Source organism: Danio aesculapii, chromosome 9 (assembly GCF_903798145.1).
Source record: "Danio aesculapii chromosome 9, fDanAes4.1, whole genome shotgun sequence".
NCBI classification, from domain to species: domain Eukaryota; kingdom Metazoa; phylum Chordata; class Actinopteri; order Cypriniformes; family Danionidae; genus Danio; species Danio aesculapii.
Window position 1 is genome coordinate 40,153,914 of NC_079443.1, and position 15,778 is coordinate 40,169,691.

At 36.4% G+C, this 15,778-nt stretch overlaps 1 protein-coding gene across 1 annotated transcript in view; it reads left to right on the plus strand.

Annotated features, from left to right (window-relative positions):
- The window catches only part of cps1 (carbamoyl-phosphate synthase 1, mitochondrial), an 89,128-nt gene that overhangs the window by 38,576 nt on the left and 34,774 nt on the right, over nt 1-15,778 (plus strand). Inside the window, exons 26-27 of the mRNA XM_056464817.1 lie at nt 8,433-8,627; nt 13,319-13,386. Of these exons, the coding sequence (XP_056320792.1) occupies nt 8,433-8,627; nt 13,319-13,386 (263 nt within the window). The remainder of the gene's footprint in view (nt 1-8,432; nt 8,628-13,318; nt 13,387-15,778) is intronic.

Genomic DNA, 15,778 nt, shown 5'->3' on the forward strand with positions numbered 1-15,778 from the left:
CTCACTTTTCTGACAGACGTACTGTAAAGGGCGAGCAGTAAGCAGATCTAATTTCTAATTTAAATATGTAGTTCCAAATCATAAAATAAAAGTTAATGTTTAGATTTCAAAGATATACAAATATGTCATGTGTACATGCAACATATTTTAAGATTTATCAAAAATGGTTTATATATTAATGTATTTGAATATTGGTGTATATATGAATATGATGACATATAGTCTATATTTATGAGGCCCAAGTAATCTTTCCAGGTTTTGAAAGGTTACTATTTGTTAATACGTTACATTTAAGTACAGCAGTTTACTTTTTACTTTAAGAACAGTAGCCTACTATTTTGATTACCTTTTAAAATAATATATAAATAATAAATAATAATAATAATAGTAGTTAAATAGTATACAGATTTTATTACATCCGTACATCAGGTCTCAATATAATAAACCAGCTGCTGTCTTCTGTTTTGTTCTTTATAGGGTTTGTTATTTGCCTATTTGTTATTTTAATAGCAAAGATAAAGAATAACAAATTACTGTGTTGTGGTTGTTATGATAGGAATAATTATTAATAATTTGAGGGAGACAGAGTTTCCAAAACAGCTTTTGCAGGAATAATTAAGGCGTGCAAAATCACACCTTCAGACTTCAAACCACCTATTTAAAGCTATTCTACAGAAATGTCTAGTAGAATGAGATCAAATAATACGCTTTTTGAAATCCAGCCCTTAGAAAATGTCATTATTTGTTTTTTTCAAGGCATGATGAGATTATTTAGACAAGATGTGGAATTGGACTCACTCATGGTCATTTACTTAAAGGAGAAGTTGCTCCAAAATGCCCGTATTGCAATAACATATAATAACAATAACGGTTTTTAACTAGAAGGATTTCTTTGAATGAGTTCATTTTAAGAGTGCATTATTTAAAATTTAAAAAAAAATTTAAGCAAAAGAAATCTTCGTTTTTATATCCAGTTTTAAATATAATTTATTGTTGGTAATATCTGTATTGTTATAAAACTATCTATTATAGAAAGTGTTATTCATAAACTAAATTTGATTATGCAATAGACACCTTTGTATTGGAATCAGCAGTCAATTTTAATTTATTTTATTGCGGTTTCTGATTCCATGAGTTATATTTAGTGCAAGTTAAAATCTCACTGATTAGTAGCTCGAAATTATATACTATACCTTAACAGTGTTGTGCAAGTTACTTCCAAACTGTAATACATTACAGATTACTTATTACTGTGATTTAAAAGTAATCCCTTACCTTACAATATTACTGTCTCAAAATTGTAATATGTTACATTACTCTTATATTACTTTTTAGTTACTTTCACCAAAATAACTACAGAATTAGAACTTAACATTCTAAAATGACTAAATGTACTGCAGAGCATTTTACATCCAGTAGAAAGCGATATGATGTAGCAGAATGACGGTGACCTATCCAGGGTACTAACAATATAGTATATATTTGGCAACGTGAAGGCTCAAGACAATACAAGAAAGGATAAGAGCCAGAATCACAAATGATCAAAGTCTGTTGAAAGTATGGTAAAGGTAAAGTGATTATCTGGCAATATCTGTGAATAGCTTGGCTATTTTCATATTAGACACAACAGGCCTATATGTAAACTCCAATGCCATGACGAGATGCATTTTTTTCTTAATCTTGCCATTATTCTATTCACTTTAAATTCAGGTTCACAACACAAAACTGTCATGCACAAAGTGAGCATGATGAACATAGCTTTCTCAATATAATGCTCGTGCACCGATTTCACGCTGCTCGCGTGTAAATTTTCTCATGCTCCCTTAAAATATGCACTGCTCACGCACAAAATTTCTTGTGCCCTCACAGTACACTACTCGCTCAGTGAGATTATATGCAGACTCACAATTTGTGTCTTGTGTTCCCTTTTCCTTTCATGCTTTTTGATATAATTTATATTTGTACACTATTTATTAACAATAACCAAAATACTAAAATAGACTTACATATAACATTTTTAATCTAATCCAATATAACCTTTTTTGTTGTTTGTTATATGATGAAATATTTCCAATTTCAAACACTTAAGACACAGAGAAAAGAAGCATTCATTAACAAATTGTAACTAATACTAGCCTAAAACATAGGCAGTATATCTAACACTCAAAAACACAAGTATTTATTATAGAATTTATCATAACCTTTTAGTGTTTCGTGTATTGCTAATAAATACTGTAGCAATATATAAACCATATCAACATTCTTGGGATAACCAATTGAACAGGAGGATCTCTGGAGAGCAAAAGCACGAAAAGAAGAGGAAACATGAGGCACAAAATGTGAGTCTGCATCATCTGACGGAGCCAGAGCAGATCATTCGCACGTGAGCAGTCGTGTTTTGAGTGCATGCGACTGCGAAAAAAAAAATTGCGGTCGAGTTGTCCACGAACAGAGAATTACATTAATGCGCTCTTGTAAAACTGCGCTTACGACTGTTGTCAGTGAAATAACGCCATATGCACATACGTCCATCTCGTGAATGTACTGTCTTCTGCTCATCTATTTTGCCGCTCTTCCGCTGCACGTCAGGGCTTGACCTTACTGTGAACCGGGCTGAGCCAATAGCCTCGGACCTCGAGCTCAGAGACTGAAATCATTCCGCGTTCAAAGTAAAAAAAGTTCCAATAGCCAGAGGGAGATTAATGACAACACGCGCATATATTCACTAACCACGAACAGAAAATAGAACTTACTTGCGGTATTTTTTATTTGGTAATGTCTTGCGGGCGAAAAGTTTGTTGTAACGCACGCGTTACTGAACATGTACCGAGTAAAATATTACTGAAAATGTATAAGTAATGCCTTACACTACTGCGTTACTGGAAAATGTAATACATTACTGTAATACATTACTTTTGTAACGCATTACTCCCAACACTGTACCTTAACAACCTTGGAGTAAAAGACTAAATCTGTGTGGCTAGAATGTTCTGTAAAGAGAAATGCAGATTTTGCAGGGTTCCCATGGGTAATGGAATTTCTTGAATATCGTGGAGTTTTTAAGAGGTCTATTATTAAGAGGGAATTCTAAATTTTTTTTTTATCCAAGTCACTGAATATGAGGGATTTATTTATTTTTTATTTTACTTTCGATTTATTTTGGGTTTTTTAGCGCATTTTTCAGTGTCATTTTATTTCTTTCTTGCACGTCAACTGGTAATCACTTAAGTTAAACAAGTCCCACTGGTCATACAGGTCATCAGTCTTATAAAAAGTAGTATACACCAATAATGTTAGCTAATTAGGTTAGGTAAAAAGTTTGCCTCTGTAATTGGTATTTAGTCATATTTAAACTCTTAAATTTGTGTAAATGAATGATTATTTCATGTTTTAATTAGTGTTGTATTAATGTTATATGCTAACTGAAAAGATTGACCACAAAAAAAAAAAACAATTCAATATTACTTTCCAGCTGTTTCAGACTTTAGCACTGTGTCTGAAACAGATGTAACATGACATCATGCGAATGCTGAAAAAAAATTGGTAATTGGACAATTGGTCAGCGTCTGGTGATGTCGATGCATTCCAGACTCCAGGCTGTTATTGACTGTAAATGATTTGCAACCAAGTATTAAAAAGTGAAAGTTTGATTTATGATTATTATTCTGTCCCATTATGTTTGGTCCCTAAACAAGTGGGAGGCACATATGCAAACTGTTGTAATTCCTACAGCATTTATCTGATTAGGATGTACATACTCAAATTAAAGCTGACAGTCTGCAGTTAAAGCACATCTTGTTCATTTTATTTCAAATCCATTGTGTTGGTGTATAGAGCCAAAACGTTAGAATTGTGTTGATGTCCAAATATTTATGCACCCAACTGTATATTTAAAGAAATTTGTTATCTGTCACGATAATAGATAATTTTTCCTGTTTGTCTGACAAATGTTTAACATAGGTCATGTAAATGCATCTTTTTAGTCAGTGAAACTCTGAGAATTTGATATTTGGCTTAGAATGGGAACCTTGTTTTATGAAGATGTCATTATCTCAAGAGGTAAACCAGGAAATGCCTCTGAGCATATAAGCAAGCTCATTTCTATCCCCCTTTATAGAGACAGAGCCACTTTGATGATGCAAAACCTGACCTCTCTAACAGCCATTGACTTTTCCATTAAGTCACATTATAAGCTAGTTAAAGTGGTGATTAACGCATGGGTTGATCAAGTTGTTTGTTGTTTTGCTCAGAGGTTGTAATAAAATCCCAGGTGCTGTGTAGGGGTTTATTATCATCATGTTAGCATGATCACATCAGCCTGAAGGGAAGAGCAGAGATTGCTTATGAATGGCGAAGTGGGCATACATGCGGTTGCCATAGGAATATGATGAATGGGATTTGCCAGTGTAAAATAACGCCATGTCATGTCCCAACAGCTTCGGGAACCACAGTTCATCTGCGATATGATGAGAAAAAACACCAGTTGATAAAAGTCTACATTGAGCAATGCTTATAAAGAGTGGAACAGAAAAAAGCATCATTGTCCTGGCTCCATAATAAAGCAAATTTTTATTGTCCCCACAGTTAAAATGGCCAAATTTACAGCAGAAAAAAAGATGTTTACAGCCTGGTACAAGGAAAGATTTTGGTTCATATAGCTAATATTACCCTTCATGACAACTGTAAGGGGGTGAATTTTTTTTATAACTCATCAGTTTAGTTTATATTAAGATATATTAAGTCTGCATAATTAAGGGCGTGGCCACTTGAGTGACAGCTAGGTCTTGCTGGTTGCCGTCACTTCACCTCATCAGGTTCCGGCTGATTAGCCGCTGAACTCAGCATATACATTGTATTTTTGTTTTGTTTTATGTAGCTTTACACAGTCAGTTGCTTTTTGGAGTTATTTCTTGATGATATGGCATGCTGTGTGCACTTAATTGTGTTCACAAACCATTTACATGGCCTCCTTCAAGAGTTCACACTTGCTGATGATTGATAATAAAGCTTATTTGGCATGCTGTCCCGGGAGAGATCCCTGAGCTTAGAATATCCTCGAGCCCGGTGCTCCCTCCCGTTTGAAGGGCGAGAGGGGAGTTTGAACTTGGGTAGGTCTTGAGAACTCCTCTGCTTGTGAACATGCTGAGATATGTCTGGTTAGAAGTTGTCTTAAGATGTTATTTTGGAGTAGCCAGTTTACTTATGGTGAAACCCGAAACTGAGAAACCCGCGTGAAACCCACGCGAACACGGGGAGAACATGCGAACTCTGCACAGAAATGCTGACTGGCCTGGTGAGGGGCAGAACCAGCGGAGTTCTTGCTGTGAGGCAACAGTGCTAACCACTGGGCCGCAGCGCCACCCTATTAGAGAAGTGGAGGAGTAGGGGTGGAAGGGGGAATTCTTCAAGATGAAGATGACTGGAGTGGAAAACTCTGGTTATTTATAGTGTGTCTGTATTCATCTGATTGGTGCAATATACAGAGCTGATGCGGTACTAGCCATGTTCAATCATAAGCACATGATCTTTTCGAAATTAGTTTATAAATAAACCAAACTTCCCAGGTGAGTGAAATTATATACTTATACCATCTCTATACATGTATTTGTTTTATTTAAGATCATTTGTCATTTATAATTTGCTTTAGAACTTGAATGCACTCAAGAATCTGACAGATTGATTAGCTGTAGACTATAGAATAATTATCTGAAATGTTGTCATACAGTGTTATGCCTGGATTTCATAAATAGCCTTGCATTTACTAAGACAGACTATATTTGAAGTGTTTGGAAGTAATTTGCGTTATCCTCCTGTAGAAAAATGTCATAAGAACAATGCTTAGTGGCTCAATGTATTACAACAGTGTTTTTAAAGGACTAAACACTTTATTGACATATTGTACAAACAAGCACATGTGGTCATAACACAAATGAGTCGCAGGTAATGAAGTGTTAAGGGTTTCTCCCAAAGAAAGCCTGTCTAAGCAAAATGCAAGCAAGTGTCTGTAGCTCCGCTGACGCTCCACGTCTTAGCGCTTGTTTGGTATCAATGGTTGGCCACGCCTACTTGTAGCTTCTTTTGCGTTCTTCAGAAACCTATGGGTGACGTCACAGATACTGCGTCCATATCTTTTACAGTCTATGGTATATACATAGCAACCCTCAGCGATAAATCAGAAAAAAGGTTCCAGAAAAGGTTATGGTATTTTATAAAGTGAGGACCGGGGCGGTGGGGGGATTGTCACAGACGAAAGAGAGGGCTGGGGGATCGCGGACACCGCCCTCTCTATTCTGCCTCTCTCTATCTATGGATGCGCCGGCTCTGGTCACCGTGTATATTAACAGCAGATTCAGTGAGCTTTAATCTGCGCATCTCTGATAGTAAAATACTACGTTAATCATAAACGTTTTTAAATAAACGTTTATTTATAAAAAAAAGTTTGTCTTTAGACAACATTTTCTTCATTTTCAAATAGATACTGAAAGTAAAAATTTGACATTTAAGCTTTTACAGATACAGGAACAAGATAACAAAAAGGGTGCCACTTCAGCCTAAACAGCAGCTATGTTATGTTTACTTGGCCTTTATCTTCGCACTTTGCAAAAACAGAATTGCATATACTGTGCCTGGATTCGGGCGATTCCGCCTCGCCTCCAAAATGCGGCCAGCTGCACTGAATTGAGCGTTCGCTCGCTCGCTTGTAGGAATGAACAAGATTCTCCTCGCAAGGCGCTGCAGTCATGTAAATATGCGATCTTGTTTCTCCCAGAACGATAGCAGATTTTCCTCTGATTCCTCTAACTGAAACTTTGAACTGTGGGCTAATCCATTATTTTGGGTGTCTCATCTTCCCATTCTGCAAAGCCCACTCTCTGCTTTTTCGCTGGTCCACTGCCATGTCCCGCTATATCCACCCGCAACCGACCCGCAATTAATCATAACGTATTTTTTATTACCCGACTTGCCCAACCCGCGGATTATCCGGAGCACCCGCGGATCGCGCATCACTAGTGTGCATGTACTCTCAAAACTTTTTTTTTTTTACATTTTATTACAATCTTTATGTATAAATGTTTTCTTCATTGTAAATCTGTTAAGGAGGTGAATCTAAATTTATGCTAAGAAAACGTGTATCGGTCTTTTTAAAATTTTTATTATTATTAATTTTTTTGCTCCTAAAATACTTGTTAAATGAGTTTGAATGATTGTTTCATCTTCTTTTTTGTCAACTGGCCGATTTGAACTCTTGATATCATCTATAGCCTATAATTATAGCCTGTTTTGTTTTAGACATTGTACTCTGTTTAAAATAAAGTCTTTTCGGCATTGATCTACATTTCAAATTAACCACTGGTTTTTAAGCACCATTTTATAGTCATTTTAAATATGAAGTTAAATTTAAAGTTTTTGACATCCTCATCATTAATTATATGCGTTTTAAATTTAGTTTATGCAAGCTACTAGTCTGCAGGAGCATATTTTATATTGGTCTGTGAGGAGGGGGATCAGTGCTTTCGGTGAACCGTCTTTCCATTATAAAATTGCCACGATTACCAAGCAAGCATTTTTTGTTTTTTAAAAGATGTCTAATAGACGTCTAGACATAGTCATCTTGGCTAAAACTAGACTAAACTTGGACTGTCAGTGAAAATCTAATTGACGTTTAAGAATAGGCCAAAACTAGTCATCAAATAAACAGAAATGAATGACTACACATGTAAAGTCTGTCTAATCTGTATATTTGATGACTAGTCTAGCTTTGGCCTATTCTTAGATGTTTATTTGATTTTCACTGACAGTTTAGCCTTGTTTTAGTCATGCTATCTACTTTAGATCTGATTTCTTTAAAAATCAGCGATCTTCACTTCCTGATAGGTATACAATATAAAGTGGGTCTCAGACACGACAAGAAGCACTGCATTAAATTCCATTTCCCCCCACCATGTCTTTAAAATATGAGTTTATTTTACCCCAGTATTTTCAATGGAGTTTCTGTGCTCACCTACTGATCCTGACGTTAGTGGTTACACGGTCTTTCATCTCGTTTTACGCGTGAACAACTAAATGCTTAAGTCTGTAATTAAAACTGTAATTACATTACAACATTGATGCTGTAAAAGCAACCATGTGAAATTGAAAATAGTCATATTAAGCTTTCACCGGAAGTTTATGATTGGCTAAAAAACACTAGCTCTGCATATAGCCCATTGTTGACAAAAATATTTATGTATTTTTTTATGCTTGATCTTTATTTTATAAGTGTTTTTTTCCCTTTGCTTCTCTATTGTTCAGTTTATGGTCACTTAGCATGCTGGTCAGACTTTTTTACCCACAGTCTGTGTGGGCAGTTCTTGACCAGAATAAACTGCAGTGTGGATCAGAATTCATGTGGATAGTCAGTTTCATAAAAGAAAGTTTCCATCCCTCCACAGGGCTGCACCGGCTGTATTGTATCTGTGGGTGGACAGATCCCCAATAATCTGGCCATGCCCCTGCACCTGAACGGGGTGAAGATTTTGGGAACCAACCCTGCTCAAATTGATCGTGCAGAAGAAAGATCTGTATTCTCTTCCATACTGGACGATCTGGGTGTTGGCCAGGCACCGTGGAGGGCTCTCAGCTCACTGGTAAGCTAAGCACAGTTACACTTGCTGAACAATGAATGATACAAATTATTGTGACTACAAGAAACCCTAATAAATTGACAGAAACTGTCCTCCCATACACTTTGCATCTAAAGGGAGAATTCTATAAATGCAAATGCTTGTAACTTGTACATGTCTTTTTATAGTGTCATATTTTGGTTTTAGGGGTCTCCAACAACAGGCTGATATACATGCAAGGTCAAAAAACACCTTCATTGTCTTGTAATATGTATTTATTTTTAATTAATTATCCCACTGACTCCCATATGATTTGTTCAGCGATTCATTTGTTCCCAAACCCCTCCTTAGTGCGATGCTAATCTGTGATGATTTGTCCAATGACCCAGTCTGCTGCGATTGGTCGACTGCGACGAGACAGAGAGACAGAGAGAAACGCCCACAGAGGCTTATCAACATTGTTGAAGTAGTTAGAGTGCAGAGTATATGTGTGAGCCGTATGCAGGAGTGCATTAAAGCAATGCAGTCAAACACCAGCATATTGCTCTATTCTTAACCAAAAGTAAAAACAGTGACACACATTCAGTATTAATCCACACAGCGGCAAAAGCTGAACTATTCTGAAACTTGACTGCCACATGTGTGTAGGAACCGTAGCCATAGCAATGACAAACGGCATAGAATCGCGAGCTCACAAACGCATGTAATTCCGTAAACAAACCGGCACACGCCTCGTTTTTAACATGGTTTTAGACGTGTTATGAGAATATAAAGAGTTAACCAGATACAAGTAACTAAACACAATTGAAAACATTTTTAAGCTAGAGAAAACAAGGAGGCAACCATTTTAATCACACTTACTTACACTTGTGAAATAGAGGAAGAAACTGATCCTTGAACTGTCAAAGTCCCATACATCGTCTTTTTCTGATCCTTCCTTTAACAAACGGTCGACGAATCCCCAGTTGCAGGGAAGATTATTGCATTAATCACCCGAACGTTCACTCATTAATGTTCACTCATCTTCAGCCATGATCTGTCCCACACACACTCGCACTCTGCTGGCGTTTGAATTGTTTTGTGTCAACGTCAATCCGAAAATGGTCGAATCACTTAAACAACTCTGAATCTAATCTTTTATTACTGTAAATAATCAATATTTTTAAACAATGTGCACTTTCAGATTTAACCCTCAGCTGGATGTTTTTATTCAATTTGAGCTGTGTTGCACACTGCATGGAAGGTCATTTTCACAAACCAAAAATAGTATTTTTTTCACCACCCAAGATTTGTCATTGGCATACTGGAAGTAAATCTGTCTCGTTATCTGTGGTTCATTTCAATAGAGATGGAGGTCTGGTTCTTAATTTTAAATTCTTTTAGTTTGAGCTTTTTTATTGATGCTTATCCATCAGAGGTACTGTATATAATATATAAACATTCATAAAGACATCAACTGTTCCAATCTATCAGCAGAAAACAAAATTAGCTACTGACAATCTGAATCAAACATAATTATAAATTCAAGCATTAAAAACAATATTGAGAAGGGAAACCCAAATAATCGAATATAACGTAATAATAAAATAAACAAAAGATAAAGGAAACCATGATGCAATTCAGTTAAATAATTAAATAACATGCTTTTAGTATAACCATGAATAATTATATTCTCTTCTTTCATCTTTACGATGCACGTCACGTTCCAGGAAAAAAGAAATGGTAAGAAGGTCAGTTGAGTAGATGAAATTTTGCAGTGATAATGAACACCACCTGCTTCTCTTATGCATTTTCTCATTTAATGAATCATTCATTGCTCCATTCATTCCCTGCTTTCAAGAAATCACCCATATAGTTACTGTACATTTCTAGACTCTTCACTTTTACAAATGCTGTGTTCACCCCGAATCCTCTAGAGGTAGCAGAGTGCTTTCAAACAGCAAACATTAGAAGTGCAGAAACATGTTGACTGGAAGCATGCTCACTCGTCCGTTAGCTACATCCAGCCTTCTTGCCGCGGGCCATGGAAGCGAAGAGCTGAAGTCGGTGTGATGAAGGGGGAGAGAGAGGGCATTCTGCCCCACGGCGCTGCCCACTCACCCTCCACTGGTCTTGGTCTTGCTGCCGAGGGTACATCCAGCATTTTAATGGTCTCCCTGTTGTTAAAGCAAGCCAGAAGAGCAGTAGAGATCAGCAGAATCTTTTGGGATTCTTCGGTTTGTTCAGTGTGCTGTTTCTGGCTAGATGGACAGTGTTCCGTTGCTTCCTCATGTCACACAGCATTTCCATTTATTCCTAACCTAGGGTGCATTTCCTAATCAACTTATCTTGCTGCATAAGCACTATCTTATGATACATTGTTGAAGATGCTAACTAACCACAACTGTTTGATGAAGTGCATTGCACATCTGTCACGTATAACGGCTTGGATAGAACTGTTGGTACTGACATCAAAGCAGGCGGTGCAGTGATCAATTCTGCTAATTCAAAAGGTTTGACTTCAAAACATTGTCAGATATATATAGTAAACAATAAATATGTGAAGACTGGATTCTTAGGGCTGCTTTGGAATATTTATAATATTATATCAATATTTTATTATAGATTTAATTATATTAATATTGTCCCTTTTTACAAGATGTAAAATAAGTCTCTGATGTCTCTAGAGTGTGTATGTGAAGTTTTAGCTTAAAATACCATACAGATAACATTTTATAACTCTTTGAAACTGCCCATTTTAGACTTTGATCCTAATTGTGCCCCTTTGGTGACTGTCACTTTAAATTCAAATGAGATTGTGTTCCCAGACATATTGTTTTTATGAAGTGTGATTATAAAAAATACAATTAATACATTATTAACATTAAAAGCTGGTAGGGCTGGCTGTGCGATATGGGCAAAAGAAACCTATCACGATTTTCTTGAACAATATTGCGATTTCTATGTTTTACAGACATTTATCTGAAACATATTTCCAAAGAAAAACACTTAGATCTTTATTAAAGACCTGTAACGTGTCTTTAAAACAGACATAAAACAAAACAAAAAAATCTCCTAGTAAAGGTGTAACAAATTGTCTCTATAAAAGACCTATGGCAAAACAAATAAATAGACTACTGTCTGTGTCTGTGTGTGTTTGCGCCATCAAACTTAAGTAAGGCTTCGTTGTTCTGCTTGACCATATATCAGAAGTAGTTAAGTGTACCATGCATAGATCATCTTTGATGTGATGCTGCCGTGAAATAGGCCGTTTGCATATCGCGTCTTTTGCGCGTACAAGACTGTTATTTCCAATGGAGGCGTGCGGCTTGCGCACATATTGGCAGTGACACACTTGTGTTTTCCAGGTGAACAGAATTAACTTTTCAGAATGCCACACCACGAGTTATGTAACAAGAACTGATCGATCAGCTTCATACTTTGTATGGTATATACACATTTCGGTAGACTAATTACCTCAGACAAACACCCAATGCTTTTTCATTTTCTCCATAAATACAACTTGTATTGGAACTGCAGCATTGTTCTGCTAGTTTGCCCTCCTTTGAGAAAAAGGAATGACGCTTGCCCTTTCCACACTTTTCTTTTTTTTTTTTCTTTACAAATTACCTGGTTCTGCGATACATCAGCCTTCCTGTATCCAAAGTAATCCCACACCACAGATGATGACTATTTTTGGGCACCAATTCAAAGTCCCTTTAAGACAAGTCATTTCACTGGGCGTCCATCTTTGAAACGCCTCTTGGTCAGTATGCTTGGGCATTCTGTTTGACTGGGAAAACATAAAATTTTCCAAAACTGCTTATGATTGAATTTCATATTAGGAACCCAATAAAATTAAACAACAACTTTGAATCATAAGTTTCATTTCTAAACGTCCAAATCACACAAAATTTGCAGAAACTCACGTCTGAGCCCCACTCCCAGAGTATCATTAGTCTTTAGCGGTTGATGTTTGGCTTCTTTACTAAAAGGCAGGCTTTATTCGCCATATAGCGATGGATGATTGGCTCCTGTACTTGAAAGCGGGTTTTATTCGCCATATTAACCGTTACACTTTCCCCATACAAAACGATACAAGTGACATGTCTTTTGTAATCTATAGTCTTTAACCAAGTCCTCCTTTGCTGAACTCATCATACCTGTTTATGCAGCCTATTTAGTCTCCTGTTCTCGCGAACTGTTTAGGCACACTGAGCTATGATTGGTTTAAACAGCATACTGCGGGAGGAGTATCATTCAGGACTGAAGCGCGCAAAAAAAATGAGCTGTAAGGCGATTTAGAAATCATATATATTCAAATTGCAATTTCAATACGATTTCAATTAATCGGACAGCCAGAAAAGTTGGTTATATTCACAGACTTAATGCACAGAATTGCATAATAGGCCCCCTTTAATATAATTCTTACTTTATTATATTATTCTTCAATAAAAAATTGTATAGTTTAGCTCAAGTCGAATATCTTCCGATCATTTGCTAATAACTCAGGTTGGCAGTTGTTTGATCTAATGGTTTTCTCTCTGTGAAGTAGTTCACAAAGCATTAAAAGTAAGGTGAATAAATGTGGTCAGTGGTAATTGCCTGGCTCTTTGCCCACGCCTGGGACACAAATGAAGAAAAGAGCACAAGACGTCTGACCTCATCTGAAACACAGACTAGGTGATGTGATGTTGCTTATTGCGAAGGGATATCTAACTTGCTGTCTTTTTCAGGAAGATGCGGTTTCGTTTGCCAGTAATGTGGGCTACCCTTGCCTCCTGCGGCCATCCTACGTCCTGAGGTGAGTACAAGGGGAACGGTTAGTTCAGGACATGTGTACAGTATGGATGATTAGTTTAACAATGGATATTCCATATGATGCCTTTGGATATCTGTTTTACAGAGCAAGATGTTTCTGTGCAGACTGTGTAACAGTTGACTCAAAGTTGACATTAAATATTGACATTAAATCACAAATTACCATCAAAAACTTTAATTTCTTTGTAGAATAAATCAGCTATTTTAAGTTTATATTTTTTGCTTAAAGGACTCCTAATTTACCTCCTTTTCAAGATGTAAGATAAGCCTTTGTTGTCTCCAGAATGTGTCTGTAAAGTTCCAGCTCAAAATACCCATCAGATATCTTGTATATTGTTGTAATGACACTAGATGGTGGTGATTACAGAATTATATAGCTATTTTACAGTCTTTATTTCAAACATGCACTGTTTTAAAAACATAGTAATCTTGTACAACTCATTCTTGAGGTGCAGCTCATCACAGAGAGTTGGAACAGATCTTTTAATCCCAGTTTCTTTGCAAATCCTGTTCTGTGGACATGTTTATACACGTTACTACGGAGACATGTTTTAATACGCTCCTGTCAATCAATTCAGTGGGTGGGGAAAACCAAACTCCTACGTCACATTGTGGTGGGCCTCAAAATGACTAGGAATTGGATCTTGTTTTAACATCAGGAAATTTAAAAAAGGAGACTTGTTCTTTTTATATCACTCCAATATGACTGAACGTTGAATTTCCATCATAGGTGCTCTTTAAGATTGAAAAAAAACAAAAACAAAAAAAAACATTTTTTTTTTTTTTTTGGTGTCATACCACACTCATGTGTGATAAAAAGACCAAAAGTTTATTTCTCTAATAATTTTTCCATTTTTTTGAGCTGCCACCTCAAAAACTACAGTGATTGGAGCAGTGATTTGGTGAAGAAAAAAAGTCAATTTAATAATCCTGTTAAGCCCAACAAATAAAATAAATGATGGTAACCTTTGGACATTTTGTTGACTAAGTTAGGGCTTTGCAATTAATTGTTAAAAAGATTGAAATCTCGAAAGCCTAAATGCCCTTGTAATCTAAATAGTAAATGACAGAGATTTTCTAATGTGTATGAAATTTTGATCATTACACTGGTACATTCAAATCTACATTTGATCCAGAGGGAGCAGTCATTATGTACGGCTAAAACAGCTTCAGTGTTTATTCTTTTCAACCAGAATTATTATTTCTGTATGTGTTATTATCATTTATTCAAACTTAGATTTCAATTAAATTTAAATAAATAAAATAACTGAAAAAGATTGCAGCAAATACTATTTTGTCAAAAGCTCTAGTGAAAAAAAAAAACATGATTCTAGTATCCAGTATTGAGCCACTCTTTAATAACTTTGTAAAGTATTCAACTAACATGTAATACTCTGTTTATACTCTAAAAGTTTATGTATAAGTACAGTGCATCCGGAAAGTATCCATAGTGCTTCACTTTTCCACATTTTTTTATGTTCCAGCCTTATTCCAAAAGGAATTAAATTCATATATTTCCTCATGTAAATTCTACACACAATACCCCATAATGACAATGTGAAATTTTTTTTTTTGAAATTGTTGCAAATTTATTAAAAATAAAAAACCAGAAAAATCACATGTACAAGTATTCACAGCCTTTGCCCAATACTTTGTCCTCAAGTCTTTTTGAATATGATGCCACAAGCTTGGCACACCTGTCTTTGGGAATTTTTGCAATTCCTCTTTGCAGTACATCTCAAGCTCTATCAGGTTGGATGGGAAGCGACTGTGTACAGCCATTTTCAAATCTCTCCAGAGATGTTCAATAGGATTTAGGTCTGGGCTCTGGCTGGGCCACTCAAGGACATTCACAAAGTTGTTGTGAAGCCACCCCATTGATATTTGGCGGTGTGCTTTGGGTCATTGTCCTGCTGGAAGATGAACTGTCGCCCCAGTCTGAGGTCAAGAGCACTTTGAGGCAGGTTTTCATTCAGGATGTCTCTGTACATTGCTGCATTAATCTTTCCCTCTATGCAGAATAGTCATCCAGTTCCTGTTGCTAAAAAACATCCCCACAGCATGATGCAGGGATGGTATTAGCCTGGTGATGAGCGGTGCCTGGTTTTCACCAAACATAACACCTGGCATTCACTCCAAAAAGTTTAATTTTAGTCTCATCAGACCAGAGAATTTTGTTTCTTATGGTCTGAGGGTCCTTCAGATGCCGTTTGGCAAATTCCAGGTGGGGAGTGGCTTCCGTCTGGCCTCTCTACCATACAGGCCTGATTGGTGAGTTGCTGCACAGATGGTCATCCTTCTGTAAGGTTCTCCTAACCCCACAGAAGAACGCTGGAGCTCAGACAGAGTGACTATCGGGTTTTTAACACCTCCCT